Genomic DNA, 16,708 nt, shown 5'->3' on the forward strand with positions numbered 1-16,708 from the left:
ATGGATCAGAGGACAATTGGTATTTTGGGTGGAGGTCAGCTCGGGAGGATGATTGTAGAGGCAGCCAACAGATTAAACGTTAAAACGGTTATTCTAGATGGGCCTAATTCTTCTGCCAAACAGATAAATGCAGTTGGTGCTCACGTAGATGGTTCTTATAACAATGCAGATGCTATTGCGAGGGTTGCCCAACGTTGTGATGTATTAACAGTGGAAATAGAACATGTAGATGTGAAAACACTAGAAACATTGCAGATTAAACATCCTAAATTAGAGATATACCCTACGCCACAGACTATCAGGTTGATACAGGATAAGTTCACACAGAAAGAGCACCTTATTAAGAATGGTATTGCGGTGAGTGAATCTATTGAGATTTCCGATGCGTCCGTTAAGGCTCTTGAAGAAGTTGGCCGTAAGTTTGGGTATCCCTATATGTTGAAAGCTAAGAGGCTTGCATATGACGGTAGGGGTAATTTCGTAGTGGACAGTAAAGATCGGATTGGAGAAGCCTTACAATTATTAGGGGACAGATCATTATATGCAGAGAAGTGGGCACCATTTAGCATGGAACTTGCTGTGATGATTGTAAGAACGATTGATGGACAGGTTCACTCATACCCTGTGGTTGAAACTATTCATCGAGAGAACATCTGTCACTTATGTTATGCTCCTGCTCGGGTTCCAGATTCAGTGAAATTTAAAGCCAAGCTTCTTGCTGAAGATGCAATTAAATCATTCCCTGGGGCTGGTATTTTCGGCGTAGAGATGTTCTATTTGCAAGATGGGGGTTTGTTAATTAATGAAATTGCACCTAGGCCACATAATTCAGGCCACTACACTATTGAGGGCTGTGTAACTTCACAATTTGAGGCACACGTCCGTGCTATTTTAGGATTACCAATGCCCAAAGGCTTCTCGTCCTTTGCTACATCTAACACGAATGTCGTCATGTTGAATGTTCTTGGAGATTCATCTGAAAAAGACAAAGAGCTGAAGACGTGTAGACGTGCTCTAGAAACCCCGGGTGCTTCAGTTTACTTGTACGGTAAAGAGTCCCGCCCCAAGAGAAAATTAGGTCATATCAATATTATTGCATCTTCTATGCAGGCTGTGGAACGAAAGCTACAATATATAACCGGTGAGTCAGATTCAGCTTCAGATATTTCAGAGGATCTTCCAACCGGCACCAAAATTCCGGGTACTTCTTTGACTCCATTAGTTGGTGTCATAATGGGATCTGATTCCGATTTGCCAGTCATGAGCAAGGCGTGTGATATATTGGCTCAGTTTGGTGTGCCTTTCGAAGTGACAATTGTATCTGCACACAGAACACCGCACAGAATGTCCAAATATGCAGTTGAAGCTTCCGAAAGAGGCTTAAAGGCAATTATTGCGGGAGCAGGAGGCGCCGCACACCTACCTGGAATGGTGGCAGCTATGACGCCCGTACCTGTAATTGGTGTACCTGTAAAAGGTTCTACGTTAGATGGGGTAGATTCTTTGCATTCTATTGTCCAGATGCCTCGAGGCGTTCCTGTTGCAACCGTGGCTATTAATAACAGCACCAACGCGGCTTTGTTAGCAGTTAGAATACTCGGTGCCTGTGAGCCAAGATATCAAGATTTGATGCAGCAGTTTCTATTGAAACAAGAGCAGGAGGTTCTTGAGAAGGCTGAGAAGTTAGAAACCATAGGATACGCAGCATACTTGGACAAATGAGTTCAATTTACGTTGCTAGTTAAAGAAAAAAATAGTAATACAAATATAATTTATTATCTAATTACGTGATCTATTAATTGAATTAGTTTTTCCAGATTGGTAACTAGAATATTTCCATAGTCAGAGTTTTCAACCCTTAATATTAAAAACTGTATTGCAGTCTGTAGTTTTTTAAATATTGTTCCATGCTCCAGCATTTTTTCCAATACAGAGCATAGGACATGGTCATTAAGTTCTTCAGCAGGAATTAAGTGAAAAGGGAATGATCCTGCAATAATTAGTTTAAGGTTATCATCAGTAGTTGCCATATCTAATGATAAGCAATTGCCGTTAGAAGTAACGAGTTTCCATTCCGAACCGACACGGCAAACTTTTAGAAACATGTGAAATGTAAAAGCCACAATAATTAAAGTAGGAAGTAGTTCAATTAAAACACTGTCTAAAATTACTGGATATTGATTCCAGATATCAGTTGGTAGAGAAACATTGGATTTTTTCAACATGGAACCTCTCTTCTTGAATAAGCAGTCGCGTTCAAAGTTCCAATGAGGATTTCTCCGTTCATATCGATAACCACAGTATTTCTGGTATGTAGCTTGGTTTTTAGACGTTGGAGGGTTAGAGTGTGGAAGATTTGAAAAAGTTGAAGCTGAATGAGGGTCTGGTTTAGAAACACCTGAATACATTATCACTGTCTCAGCTCTAAGTGGCGCTTGGTATGGGTGTTTTAAACCCACAGAGATATCAGGAAGAATGCCTTCTGCTAGTTCTAATAGAGATAACAGATCCAAAAGATTACTGCCATAATACAAAAGCAGTTTCATAGTAGTAATATCAAAAGTATTTATTACTCCTGATACAGCCATCTGCATTGATTCTAATGTTGGGGTATTCATGGAAGGTGACCTTAAATCGATGGATAGTTTGAGTTTATTGTAGCCTATCATTTGACAGCTTGTCGAAAGATATTCGAAAATCATTGCCATAGACAACATTTTCACATTTAAACCAAGTATTGAGAGTATCATTGTATTGCAGCAGGGACAATAATTGTAGATAGAAGAGTTGATTGCGGGTTGAACTTTCCCCAAGACTGTGACAAAATCATGCGATGATATTCCACCTTCAACCCATCTGTTGTAAGCCAAACAAAGTTGGTGTTCTATCGAGGACACAATATTATCTAATTCTAAAGTTTCTTGCATGTTGCCCTGAAAGTTTAGTGTACGTTCAACACTAAATGGTGTAAGTGTTGGTCTTAGAGGAAGTAATGTGCTTTCCAGGTTCTCAATCCGTAATTCTTCTAAAGTAGAGCACAACCAGTTACTGTTTTTTGATACAAGCCTTATCTTCTGAATCATATAAAATATCTGAGACAATAAGTAGTAATTGTAGTTAGATATTTTTGTCGTGTGCAGTGGAGCAACTTTGATAAAGTCGAGGTATTCAATATCTTGTTCTAGACATTTGACTACCTTCTCCGTGACAACAAGTCTAATTAACTTATCAAATATCGCTTCTACAGTTCGATTGCGACGTTTGTGTTTAAGGTAGTAATAACCGAGTAGCAGTGAACACTGAATAACAGGGAAGACACCATCCAACCTTGGCCAGTATTTTATAACCATATCCCAAAAATAGTCCACATTATAACTATCTTCTAAAGTATCAAATGGCGTAGCAGAAAGAAGCATTGCATGAACAACAGCAATGTTTGGAGTAAAGGTTAAATTCCTTAGGAGCTTATCCTTGTCTGGCAATACCTTCAAATGAGGCTGAATATATTTTGAAAACAAATCAATAAGCCGATTCATAATATCGTCTGGCGGCAATCCAAGATACAAACCTGTATCTTTCTCAACCACTGCTGGAACATGAGGATTTGGATGCGGTAAGCAATTAAAGGGGCCAGTGAGAGAAGGTATCGCACTCTCATAACTAAAGTTCAATGCTCGCTGTTCTGACAGATGCACAATATTTGGAAGAGTGGTACTACCGCGGTGGCTTGATAAATTGTGTTGTTCTAAATTTAACAAAGATATATGCTGGTATCCTGCATCACGCTGCCAAACGAACTGCGCATGCTGCCAAGAAGTTTGAGTTTGCGGCTCTCTTTGAGGAAGCGGAAGCATTACATTTCCCAAGTGAGAATTAGTATGCCGGTATATCGGGGGTGGAAGAAAGGTACTCTGTATGTGGGAAAGCTGAGTCACTCCGCAATTAATGAAAGACGCCGAGGTACGACCATGATTAATTACTGGTGTTTCCCGAGGAACACTCACACAATTGGAGTTATCCAAATTAGCGATTTGCAGTGCGTTAAACGTTTGGAACGGAGACTCTTTATAACCTTGCCGATTAGTATCGTTACTATCAATGCATGATGTTTTATTTTCAGAAGTTGCATGTTGTAATTTTTTTCTTGGCATCCTTCTGCCGCCTCTCTGCGACCGAACAAAAATGCACTTTAAACCATGATTGGCACAGTTACTGCAAACACGTTGACCATCTTCCACAACAGTCCCCCTGGTTTCTCCATCGCAACGAATCTTTCTTTTACGACAGGCCAAACAGGCTCTTTTTGCAACCTTCCTTTTCTTGCCTGATCCCAACAGTAGCGTCATAATAGGGGTAAATATGCTTGGCTTTTCCACACCAATTAAAAACGGAATCTTCAAGTCGTATATGGATCAGGATTCGTTATTTAAATATCTTCAGATAGAACGTAACTTAGCCTTGTTTTTGCGAACTCAAATTAAAGGGATACATCATAGAATTAATATTCTAATGGCAAGCCTGTTAACTTACGAACGCCGGGATGGCTTCCCCCCACAAATGGCTGAAAAAGAATGAAGGTCATCTCTTCAACATTTCTTGCACCTTCAGGAACCAACGTAACCCAACCATTAAATTTTGCGCAGAAGAATAAAAAGCCCTTGGCTTCTTTCTAGAGTGCCACTCAGTCATTTTACTCCCAAAAATGCCAAGCTCTCAGTGCGGGGTCTTAATACTTTGCAGGATCTTTTCCTTCGAACGCCGTTCGGAAATGCGTTCGCCGCACCAGACGTCAGTTATAAGGAGCTTCTAAAGTCATGAAAAAGCTGCAACAATAGTAATCCAAAACTGGTTACACTGGATACTAGGGGACCCCGGTATACAGAATCAGCAAACCAGCATTTTGACTGTGAAAAAGTGGCAATAGAATTATCATCATCATTATTATTATTATTATTATTATTATTATTATTATTATTATTATTATTATTATTATTAAACAGTTATGGAGAGCAGTAAAACTATTATCCATTTCGGTAACAAGTCCCGCAACATCCAAGAATAGATCACAGGTCCTTATCTGACCCTGGTTCATAAATTTCGATTGCGGGTAAAATACTGGGTGTCACAAGTATTTCGAATCAGAGACTCTCTGCAGTGAGGTCAGATTTAATCCTGAAAGGACTATTTCGCCAATTGATTACTGATCCAGATATTGCTTTGATCCAGATAGGAAAGGCTAGAAGCTCGCGGGCAAACCAATAATACAGCCAATCGTAAAATTCTCTGTGATGGGAATTTTTGGGCAAGAAGGTTGGGATATCTGTGGCGTGGTTCTTCGAACTAAGAGGCAACTTTAATTCCATCAAGGTAAGTGCCAAGGTGTTATACTGGACTCTATCCATATAGCACCATATAATCATATGTGCCACGAACCAGAAAAAGCCGAATACACTTGGGTTAAAACTCCTAAACAGGAGTCTAGGAATGCCATAGGAGCCCATAATTCCGATTACTATGCTTTCGGTTGTAGGTTCCAAAAAGGTAGCGGCAACCACCATGTATCTACGTACACGAAGCCATCTTACACGGCGATCAACGTAACTTTGAAGACCATTTTCTTGGGCATCGAATACGAGAGGCTGGATGACGCAATGGCCAGTCATACCGGTTCGCCCGCCAAGCATATTCCATAACGCAGTGCCGATCATGTTATCTTCACCGATGTATCTGCTAAAAAATTCAATTCCGTGACTGTGCTGTTGCTGCATCTCGCCGCTGATCGTCTGCTCAACGAAGCCACCATCAGACCACTTCAGTTCCATATACTCTTCATGCGTATGTGTTATAAAATTTCCAGACTTTAGAGAATTTTGTCTGGCGCAATGGATAACCTCTCTCCCATGAAACGGATGTGACGCTCTATTACCTTCAGCAATCAGGTCAACCGCTTTGTTCAACGAGCTGCGAAGATACAAGTTACTTTTGCCATTAACGCAAGGCGCAATGCTCAATTTGTTGAAGGCGACGTAGAACTTGGCATGGCTACTGAATAGAAATGCCTCCTCCAACCTGCCACTTGTGCTGGCAGGGTTTAAACTGACTCCAAGGGGAATGTGATGGGTCAATATTACTTTTTTTCTCGTCCTACGACCATTGTCCAAAGATCTAGTTAAACTGATGACGCTGTGCCTTAAGGTGCTTGGTGAACACCACACATTTGAATCTAGAACCCAGATAATATCGTGACTCGCGCTTCGATACCCTTTAGCCAGGTTGTTCACTTTGGGATTGGGCCCAAAACTATCCGACCCTACCAAAAGCTTAATATTATGATCGGGATACTTCATCAGTAAATCCTTGATTATAGGGACACATGGATCATCAATACTCTCGACGCAAAAAATAACCTCTATCTTGCCCGAGTAATCCTGCAATATACAACTTTCCAGACATTCTTGCATAGCTGCATCAATGCCTTTACAGGGCCGTAAAATACTTACGCACTCCAACTCACCTAAGCTCGTGCATTCATCATGCCCCCCACTGTTACAAGGATTAGAGACATCAAAATTTACCAAGATCTCATACCAACCACAGAACACCATCACCAACACTACCGCATACCATAAACACAAAATAACACAAATCCCCAAATTCAAAACCCCCCAAAAATTCATACTATTTAGACTTTCTCCGCCATCTGACATCACAACCTTGATTTCTCGTACACAAATTGCTTTTGCTGCGGGATAGATTGCCACTACCCACTGTAAACTACAGTCTATCGAGACTAATATAGTGCAGTCTAAGCCACTCAAATATTTGCTCGAAGGATATCTTTAAAATCACTTACCAAGAAAAAACTTTGGAAGCACATGGTCTTCTGATTACATATGCCAAGAACGAAAAATTCAAGTGAAATTTTAGAGTTTTCTCGTGAAACTTGTTGGGAAAGGTTTTTCCTGCAAAGTATCATATCCATGGGTAGACAAAGATGGACGGTTAATCGGTAGGAGAGCCGTATCAAACAGCCGTTGAGATTTCCTAGGATGGTAAGGAGATTAAGTGGTTTGCAGAGAGAGGTGCTACACCTATACCGGCGCAGCATTAGGGTAGCGTACAACAAGTCTTCAGATAGTCGGCCACATTTTGTTAGTTTTATTAGAAAGGAGTTTGCAAAGTATAGAGATGTGCCTAAGAAGGACTTCAATACGATTGAGTATCTGATAAGGATTGGGCATAAGAAAGTAGATACGTATTCCTCTCCCGAGTTGAAGGATATTCATTGAATGTGTAACGAGTTGGATACTGAAGTGTGTATATAGTAGATATGAAAATTTCAGGAATTCTGAGGTTTGACTCGGCAGTCTAGACGGTTAGTTGTAATTGGGAATCGATCTCTGCCGATTTTTTGATGTGGAATCTTAATGGATGGTTAGGCTTTGGTTTTGAATGGGGCTAGTATTCATGCATGCCATACGTATTTGCATACGGAATAGGAGTGTTCGCGTTAGTTGGCCAGATACGATGATATGGGGCAGGATTTACAAAAGCATTGCGAGAATGTCCGCGAAACGGACCAAAAAGTCTACTTAAAACGATTTGCTGAAAATACATCGATTCATAAGTACAGTTTACGGTTTATTAACAATATAAGTATTTTTTGTTTATATGAACCATTCAAGTTTGTTGGTTTGCATCTTCTCGGAAAATGTCTTCGTAGGTTGTGAAAATAAAACCAACCAAATAATTGCGCTCCTTCATATCACTAATGTCCTTTTCGCCAGTATAATCCCTAATCATTCCAGGTGCAAATACCAATGCTAAGTTATTTATGTTCATTAGGTTAACATCTTGGTACTGGACCACGCGGTTTATATGCTGGCAAATGACTTTCAATACTCTCAAGTGTTCTGGTGGTAGGGTCTTCAAAATGACGACAAGTTTGTCGATAAGAGATGGATAGATAGGACTAGCCCTCGGATTCTTTAATGACAGTGTCGTACATAGTTTCTGGTCTCTAACAAAGCTCATCAATGCTTCATAGATCTCAAAGGTAAACAGGGGATTCGGTAATTTTCTTAGATAGCGTTTTAGTACGCCACTAACAGCGTGAATATCTTGGTTCAATGATTCGTTCAAGCGGTCCGGCAAAGGTGTATTTGGTTTCCACTGAGAAAATTCATTTTCGATTTGTTCGATTAACAATTGGGAGCCAGATTTACGGTATATACCTTCGCTCGTTAAGTACACCACCTTGGACTCTATATGACGCATACAAGTTTTGATAATCATGGGAATATCTGTAGCTTCATAGGCGACACGGGACACTAATGTTGAACCATACAACTCAGAACCACTATTTACGGACTTTAAATTCCATTCATCAAATTCATTTGGATTTTGCAAAACCGGATGAGAGATACCAACAGTCAATGGAGAGCCGGTTGATACATTTTGACCTGAACTGGAGGTCGCACTATTACTGTTAGAAGTAGTAGTAGACGATGGCTTACCCCCAAAAAGCTTCCAAAACCTTGGTTTAACATTTGAAGAAGTAGTTGCGGTAACAACCTGTTTGACAATAGCTTCTTGAACCTCTTCTAATGATTCTGAAGATGCTGTCGTCGCATGAAAGCCCTTTCTTTCAGAGTTTAGTTGATCAATCTTTCCTTGCAGATGATCTTTGAGTTTCCTTAATTGATCAACATCTATCATCAATTGCGCTTTGGTATGCTGCAAATCATTAACTTCCAGCCGAATTTGACGCAACTGGAGCTCTTCACTAATTAAATCTCGTTTCAGAAATTCCTCATTTGTAAGAGATCTATTATCACTGGGAAATAGTTCTCTATTAGAAAAACGAGTCTGATCCCCAATTTTCCTTTCTGCTAAAAGATTTTCAGAATACGGTGAACCATGAGAACTTAAAGGTGGGGTCGTATTAATGGCAACATTAGCTGCAACTACATTCCCGCTATAAGATCTTTGGTGATCAAACGATGGTATTGCTGATACATTCGGAGACAGTTGACTATATATTGTGGAATCACTTCGGCCTCGACCATGCGGAGGTAACTTCCGATTATTCTGTGGCTTAAGTGTCTGTTGTTGCTGTTGCTGCTGCTGTGGAATTGATGAAACCCCCCAACCCGTATGCGTTTCAAACACTCCCGTTTCATGTTGTGGAGTTCTTGTAGGCGTAGTGTTTTTCTTTCCATGGATTAAACTTGCAACTTTAGATCTGACAGATGCTGACCTCGCCAACTTAGATCCGACTTTACTACTAACGGATCCACCGTTAGTATTCCCGTTATTGCCGCTTAAGCATCTTCCATGTTTTGGGTCTAAAGAGTTGGATGAAGATGAAGAATGGACCATAAAGTTATTGGAACTAAGCGGTGAAGGTGAACAATCAAGATCCATCTTAGTGGAAAGTCCAGGTGCGACTGATACTTTAAAGTTTTTATAATTGGGAAGCGATTCCGATAGATTTCCAACATCTTTCATACCAGGCATAGGAGAAGATTGAAGTTCTGTAATATCAGTCTGGTTATTCGATCCAGAATTTCTTGACATCAATTCTAAAGAGGTAGGACTAGACAAAAGTTCATTGATAAAGTCCCCACTTTCGGACATTATTATACCCCTTCTGTGAGAAACAGGAGATCTGCTCATCTGAGGATCTTCCATATTTCTCAGTGGTGTTCTATTCAGTAGAAATTTTTTAGATTTATCTACCGGTAGTTCGAGACCGTTAGTAGATGTATTTGCACTTTCATAATCGTCCTTAGTTAAAGTCCTCTGTAACACATCATCCACTGAAAGATTTCTAGAATGTTGCCTCTTTGGAGTTTCCACACCTGAATTTGCTTGGGGTGATGAAGGCTGCTGCTGGGTGGACAGCTGTATTTTATTCATAAAGTTACTTCCTGCAGACGACGGACTAAGTGGCAACGGGTGTTCGGTCATTGGAATTTCATTCTTTGGAGTATGGATTTTTGTATTGTCCGTCATACGAACTGTTGAAATAGTTGAGAGTTTTTCTGAGCTAGAGATAGCACTTATTGTAGTTGGCGGTCTGGATTTTGAGTAATCACTCGTGTCATCGTCGTCGTTCTCATCATCATCGTCGTCATCATCATCGTCATCATCTTGGTTGTGGTGTTGTACTTGTTGTTCCTCGTCATCATCTTCCAAAAATTGTGCAACCACAGACCACGAAGTCGATTTAACTGGTTTTTCTTTAGTATCCACAACAGGCTTCCCAAGCAAGGCCAGATTGGAATTAACTTCTACAACCGACGGAGTAGCCAAACATTGCGAAGATTTACTTCTTTCTAAGGGACTCGGCTTGGAAAGACCGCTCGAAGAGGTTAATCGGATATTTTTGTCACTTGTTTTATGACTATCGCCTACCACAGCAACATTCTCAGAAGCAGAAGAACCTCTACGACTCCGAGCACGCGCATGTTCAACATTCCGCAGTGGAGAAATCTGCCTGTGGGCAGATTTAGCAGGCGGAATCTTGGTCGGGCTTTCCTGCTCCAAACCGTACAAATGTCCGGACAATGATGTCTGACTTGGAACAGTAGGCAGCTCCTTTCGCAAACGTCTTCGCTTCTCCTCAGCATACTTTCGCTTGGCCATCAGTTGCTCATGGCAACCTATACAAAACAGACCTTTCCTCGTTTTGGCATATCGCAAATCCTCTATCTTCTTCCCACATTTGTAGCACTTGAAGCAGTCCGAACAATAAGCCTCATTAGAAGACGAAAGAATAATGGCAAGATCATCTATCTTCTTATTACATCCTTTACAAGAATCCGAGCACGCAAAACATATCAACGTACCAGTACCAAGCACCAAAAAATCTGAGTCGCATGTCAATTTTTTATCGCATTTATAACATGTAAAACAATGCGTATGCCACCGATCACTCCCAAGCTCATAAGCATGCCCACTTGTAATAGAAAGATTACACCTAGTACAAGTAGGAACTGAGCTCTTGTGAGTAATAGACCCCGTAGTCGTCGCTGAAACAACACTTTCCCGCTGAGATACTGACATTAAAAATCCACGATTATCGTCCTTCGGGGAAAAATAATGAAAATAAAATAAAATAAATTTATAATAGACCTATATCCCTCAAACCAAGAGAGAATGAAAAGACAATGCTGATGGTAATAATAATAAACCTGAAACAAAATCTGACCCAGAAAAGCAACAACAAAATTACAACAAAAAAATAAAAGCAAAATCTCCGTTCCTCTTCACTTAGAATATGCACGTTTCGTATGGATTATTATAATCACCCACTGCTATGATTATTATTCCCAATGATAGAAGATTATGATATCCGTCTATTCCTTAAAAATGGATTTTCTGGATCTCGCCTTTTTTTTCAAAAAAGATAGAACCGGAAAAAAGGAATAACAATAAACACAGTACCGTATAAAACCGTCCGCGTAAAAACACAAATCCCTGCAATCGCTGTTGCTATTATTGCTACCTCTCTTTAGTCCTTCCAACTACTCTGCCTACGCAGCTCTGTATCTTCAAAATTTCCGTCTTTTGCAGTAAATAACCGGCTCTTTTGGAACGGCGTTTCTGTTCTGTTTTGTTTACACTTGTCCCTTCTCTATTTCTTCACAAAGCACCAGGTCAATAAAACAACAGAAAACAATCAACACCTCTGTTTTCACCCTGTGTCCCTGCTCTTCTTCTGTATGTGACGACCCGTTATATCTGTATTCGGTGTTCCTCCAATCTGGATAATAGAGAACCTATATATATGTTGTATTATTGTAATATAATCGATCTTGTCTCGAGATACGCAGAGAGATTCTTGTTTTTTGTTTTTTTCCAATATTGTTGAATAATAAAAAAGGCTTTCTATTTCTAACGAGGGAAAGGAAACACTTGTTCTATAATATATATGACTTAAGATAACACCGTAGAATCTCTTGTTCGCTATCGTGCTCTTTAGCTGGGCCAGCTGCACTATTCTGAGTGGAGAGCGGAGGGGCAGTCGCAGTTCCAAAACTTTGATAAGACTGTATGACAATAGTGGCAATATTGGCACTTCTGTCGTCCCGCAGCTGTTGTTTCCCTCTCTTCTTTATAGTGTACCTATAATGTACCAGTCCTTTCGACTATTACCAATCAGAAAATCGGCCCAGAGAGAGTGCTAATAAAAACAAAAGATTGTGTGTCTTTCCTTTGTTTTGTTTTGCCCACAACGCACGGTTTCACCTATATTAAAAGAAAAATGAAGAATAATAATAACAATGATAATCAAAGGTGAGACTCGGTTCTTTTCTTGTTATATTAATAGTAGCTATATCCCAGGGGTATGTGTGTCTGTTTTGAGAATTTATGAAAAAAGCCCGGTTTCTTTCTCCCCTTCGAAAAGTCAGATTTGTTGTGATATATAGATTGTTGTCGTTCTTTCTGTATCTCTCTGAGTCTCTTCTTTCTCATAAAAAGGGCTATATGGCTTCAGTTCTGCGCTGTTCTGAATGTTTGGAGGGGAACGCAAGACGTAGAGCTCCAGCCTAAGATTTTAGGCTTGTAATTAAGTGACTTCTTTTAGGGCAGATCTGTTAGAGATTTATTATGACGAAAATGTTAATGGTGATTTATAGAAGGTGGGAAAAGGAGGGGTAACAAGCCGACAGTTGACACATGATTCTAAAAGAAAAAACGTCGGATGGGCTGCCAGCAGTACGTAGGCATATATATATATGTGTGTAGCTACATATAGGTGTAGGTATATATAGGTGTGAGGCAGGGAACAGCAGGTATTTGTTTGTGTAGTAGGTTTTTCTACATGACAGATGATTCTGGTTTTTAGGTGTGATAATTTTTCAACTTACGTAATGTTCGGTTAAGAAAGCGGGAAGTATTGCAGCTCATTTTGGGGCAGGTACCTTTCTCTTTGACTGTCTACGAAGGGTGGGAGAGATGCCAGCAGGGTGGTCCAGAGTGGTTCATTCCGATCTGGGGGTGGGGGCATGTGGATGGTGGAGGGGAATGCTTATTTTCCGACAGTCAGAGGCCAGAGGGCAAAATGGTGGAAAAAGGGAAAAGACAATGGTGGTCAAATAAATCCAGTTTTCGGCTGGCTATGGAATCGCTGTAGGAACGAGCTCTTTAGGACTATATATAGATATATTCCGTCGGGGTTTTGATTAGGATGGCTATGCGGTGCAAGACGTGATCTAGCTAGAGGGCGAGGAAGGAAAGAGTGGGGGGATAATGGGAGTGCCCGGGTGCTGAGTTGCATCACTTTCGGCAAGAAAAGCGGTGAAAGAACACACATAAAGGAAGTAGCCGGCGAACTGTGTGACAATCGAAGCTGCTATATCATTTCCTGCATGTGATGGGAGGGCGGCAGCAGAGGCAGCTCGAAGGGTAGCTCGAAGGCTTGGTGTGTGCAGCTGGCTTTTTGTCTGGATGGCTTCGTTCAATCGAGGGTCGGACGAGATTTAGGCGCACGGCGGAAATCTCGAGGATCCAGCGACTGGGTATCTGACGGATGCTTCGGCTTGCTCGTGGGCAGTTGCTTGGATCATTGTGTAGTAGTAGTGGTACTCTCATTATGTAATCGATACTTTGCGGTTTGTGGTTACCCGGGTTAGCGGTTTTGGAAACAAAAATTGGCTGGCTGGCTGACGGTGTTGGACAAGGACCAGAGCACTACTGTTCTTCACTGGTATTACCACACGCAGTCAGTTGATAATCAGACGCCAGGACAGTTTATTTTTTGTTTGAAGGTATACTGGCGGCAAACTAGCGGTATACACGGGATAGATTAAGTGGTTTGTTGGTTGCAGACACAATGAGTACGACTGTGCAAGATACAACGGCGACATCATCGGCAACTTTTCTTTCTAATATTATCGGCAAGCCTGTGAACGTCAAGCTTCATTCTGGCATGCTTTACCAGGGGACATTAGAGTCTATCGATGGGTTTATGAATGTGTCACTCGCAGGTGCGATGGAGTACTATGAGGTGGAGAGTAGCAGCGTCATTCACAAGTATGAATCAGATGTATTTTTGAGAGGGACGCAGGTGCTGTATATAAGTGAGATATGAAGGTAGAAACGAACCTATGTAGTTGAAGGACATGACAGAGATATGTGGCATCGACGTTTTTGAATATTGTATTCATTATAAAAACTGAATACATATATATGTATATATATATGTGCGAATTTTTCTATTCTTTCGTACATCTTCTTCCCTGGAAAGAAGGCGGTGGGGTGGATTCATAAGGTCTTTCTAATGAATGTGGATGATACAAGGGCTGGCATGTTCGGATTGGTTTACTTTTTAATGGCCTTCGCCAGACTTGTGGTGTCTCAAGTGGAAATAGTATTCCATTGAGTAGCCCAAACCTAGAATAAACAATGCTAGATGAAGCAGAGGTTTGCCGGAAGCATTTTCATCATCAAAGTACTTGGCCTTGTACTTGCCAATTAGGTTGGTTGGTTTGACAACCTGAGCGGGGCCTTGAGGAAGAGATTTGTAGAAACTCACCACATTGGAAATACGTTTGGCGCTTCCAGCAGAGGTCAAGTTCTGTATATCATACTAGTTAGTAACTGCATCTTCAGATAGAAGTCCAAGCAACCTCTTTTTGTCTTTTTTCTGCATTAGCAACCAGTATGCAAATTAAGATCTCAGAATTTTTCAACGGTTGCCGAATAAAAACCACATACCTTAGCGGAAACGATCTTTGGAGGGATCAGAGTGGATAAAGCACGCTTGGAAATCATCATGTATTGACGTATTAGACCTTTTTGGATCAGTTCCGATCTTGCCTATGTGTACTAAAAACTTATTTATTACCTTGCATCTCTGTATATGCAAAGACTTGGGAAAGGTCCCCTCGAGAGTTTTTGCAATTCCAGTGTTTCGTTCATCATGATTGTGAAATACCGAATTCTGATTGGCTACTCTCGTCTTACAAAATAACGGTCTAGCGGTATACAGAAAATTGGTGATATATTTTATTTACAAACATGGCTTAGCATCTCTGCCACTGTTAATAGCTTCTGACGTGGCTGGCCATTGATTGCTCTCTCTTTCTCCACAGAATCCATTTTTAGCCAGTCGCTCCACGTCGTGGCCTTGGTGCCGCACAACACTATGTCATCTGGTGTGCGCAGCTTGTGCAGCGTCGTGGGAAGCTCCGTCAGATAATTAATTATATTGTCCCCGACTTCAAACGAATTGTTCATTGTATTCATAATGACTCCTGTGCTTCCTTTATTTATCCATCCGCTTGTAAATAGCCCAGAAATCGGGTTGCTGGTGGTGTCTAGAACTTGGCCTCTATCATTGACAATCCGATTGTTATCGAACTTGATGTTCAAGTCTGTAAACTCTGGCAACATCTCCCCTCGATAGCCCAATGAGGTAATCAGTAGATCTACATCATACTCTATAGTGTCTTCGATGTGGTGGAAGACTTTTTTTGTGGGTGTGAGACTGTTTTTGCAAACTGTTATGGACTTGATAACGCCGTGTTGATCTTTGTTTATCCTTATCGGGCTTTTCAGGTAGTCAAACACCACTCTTTTAGAGTATCCCTCTGCTGGAGGAGGATATTTCGTGTATGACTTTCCCTTACGTTCATGAAAAGGCTTCATGTACTCTTCGCACATCTGGATTCGTCTTTTGAGACCCCGGTCAGCCGTAGACAGATCCCACCGTGACGGATTAAAGTATCTCTCTTCAATTAGTCCCTGTATTCCATAACGTTCAAGTTCCCATATTTCTCGTAATTCCTTGTTTGTGAATTTACTATGCAGGAAATCTCTTCTTGCGATTAACCTAACATCCTCTATTGGGGCTGTTCTAAGAAGACGCAACGCATTTGGATTGATATCGGTTTTGTTCCAAATTTCCCCCACTTGCGCACTTACAAGCAGCCGAGCGATATCCAGAGAAACGTTACCATTCCCTATGATTCCAACTTTTCTTACATTCGACCAGTCAAATTCATTTAATATGGCATTATCTGAAAACTCCGGATGACCGTTGTACCAATTCACAAACTGCCTAGAGGTGAAGACACCTCGTGTCCCCTCTTCCCCCGGAATCCGGAGCTTTTTATCGGCACCGCAACCATAGCTTAGGACTACGACGTCCTGATTATCTAGTAATGATTTTAACGGAACATCTTTTCCAACGGTCACGTTGCCTATGAAGCGAAACGAATGCATTTTGGGATCGACATTGCCAGAAAACTTGTTTGCAATAGCTGTAAAGGTTTTTTCGCAATTTTTTACTTCTGGATGGTCTGGTGCAACACCATAGCGGCTTAACCCAAATGGAGTTGGTAGTTTTTCCCATATCGTGATGTCTAGTGGTATCCGAGATTTGTTTAATAGATGATATGCCGTGTAAAACCCAGAAGGCCCCGATCCTACAATAGATACAGAACTTCGGTTACTTTTCACATGTATAAGTCTCTTTGCAATAAGCATTTCAGCATATTATCCGTTTCCCTAAGAACTTATTCATTATAATAAGTTGGAATATAACTAAATTCTTGAGCTTTGTTCATGTTGAAATTTTCACTTCAACATTTTGAAAACGGAAATTTGCTAGTGATTTTAGATTTACGGTTTGTTTAAGGTAAATGAATACAACGTTACACAGCATATCAAAATAATTTCTGAGCTCCGTTCTTGG

The 16,708-nt window shown here is 40.8% G+C and overlaps 8 protein-coding genes across 8 annotated transcripts; 3 read left to right on the forward strand and 5 right to left on the reverse strand.

Annotated features, from left to right (window-relative positions):
• On the forward strand, positions 1 to 1,722 carry ADE2 (phosphoribosylaminoimidazole carboxylase ADE2; the record flags this gene model as incomplete). The annotated part of the gene is made up of 1 exon (XM_003646426.1): positions 1 to 1,722. One exon carries the CDS (start codon positions 1 to 3, stop codon positions 1,720 to 1,722), a length of 1,722 nt encoding a protein of 573 aa, XP_003646474.1.
• A 53-nt stretch (positions 1,723 to 1,775) lies between these two features.
• Ecym_4635 (Zn(II)2Cys6 transcription factor) lies at positions 1,776 to 4,346 on the reverse strand (the record flags this gene model as incomplete). The annotated part of the gene is made up of 1 exon (XM_003646427.1): positions 1,776 to 4,346. One exon carries the CDS (start codon positions 4,344 to 4,346, stop codon positions 1,776 to 1,778), a length of 2,571 nt encoding a protein of 856 aa, XP_003646475.1.
• A 792-nt stretch (positions 4,347 to 5,138) lies between these two features.
• Positions 5,139 to 6,707, reverse strand: Ecym_4636 (uncharacterized protein; the record flags this gene model as incomplete). Its single annotated transcript, XM_003646428.1, has 1 exon — positions 5,139 to 6,707. The coding sequence occupies one exon, from the start codon at positions 6,705 to 6,707 to the stop codon at positions 5,139 to 5,141; it is 1,569 nt and encodes a 522-aa protein (XP_003646476.1).
• A 342-nt stretch (positions 6,708 to 7,049) lies between these two features.
• On the forward strand, positions 7,050 to 7,289 carry SDH6 (Sdh6p; the record flags this gene model as incomplete). The annotated part of the gene is made up of 1 exon (XM_003646429.1): positions 7,050 to 7,289. One exon carries the CDS (start codon positions 7,050 to 7,052, stop codon positions 7,287 to 7,289), a length of 240 nt encoding a protein of 79 aa, XP_003646477.1.
• A 391-nt stretch (positions 7,290 to 7,680) lies between these two features.
• On the reverse strand, positions 7,681 to 11,070 carry RGA2 (GTPase-activating protein RGA2; the record flags this gene model as incomplete). The annotated part of the gene is made up of 1 exon (XM_003646430.1): positions 7,681 to 11,070. One exon carries the CDS (start codon positions 11,068 to 11,070, stop codon positions 7,681 to 7,683), a length of 3,390 nt encoding a protein of 1,129 aa, XP_003646478.1.
• Positions 11,071 to 13,843: 2,773 nt separating this feature from the next.
• LSM6 (U4/U6-U5 snRNP complex subunit LSM6) lies at positions 13,844 to 14,101 on the forward strand (the record flags this gene model as incomplete). The annotated part of the gene is made up of 1 exon (XM_003646431.1): positions 13,844 to 14,101. The coding sequence occupies one exon, from the start codon at positions 13,844 to 13,846 to the stop codon at positions 14,099 to 14,101; it is 258 nt and encodes an 85-aa protein (XP_003646479.1).
• Positions 14,102 to 14,338: 237 nt separating this feature from the next.
• ATP17 (F1F0 ATP synthase subunit f) lies at positions 14,339 to 14,784 on the reverse strand (the record flags this gene model as incomplete). Its single annotated transcript, XM_003646432.1, has 2 exons — positions 14,339 to 14,587; positions 14,728 to 14,784. 2 exons carry the CDS (start codon positions 14,782 to 14,784, stop codon positions 14,339 to 14,341), a joined length of 306 nt encoding a protein of 101 aa, XP_003646480.1.
• Positions 14,785 to 15,018: 234 nt separating this feature from the next.
• On the reverse strand, positions 15,019 to 16,500 carry ARH1 (NADPH-adrenodoxin reductase; the record flags this gene model as incomplete). The annotated part of the gene is made up of 1 exon (XM_003646433.1): positions 15,019 to 16,500. The coding sequence occupies one exon, from the start codon at positions 16,498 to 16,500 to the stop codon at positions 15,019 to 15,021; it is 1,482 nt and encodes a 493-aa protein (XP_003646481.1).
• Between the last annotated feature and the right edge of the window lie 208 nt (positions 16,501 to 16,708).

This window comes from Eremothecium cymbalariae, chromosome 4 (assembly GCF_000235365.1).
Source record: "Eremothecium cymbalariae DBVPG#7215 chromosome 4, complete sequence".
NCBI lineage: Eukaryota > Fungi > Ascomycota > Saccharomycetes > Saccharomycetales > Saccharomycetaceae > Eremothecium > Eremothecium cymbalariae.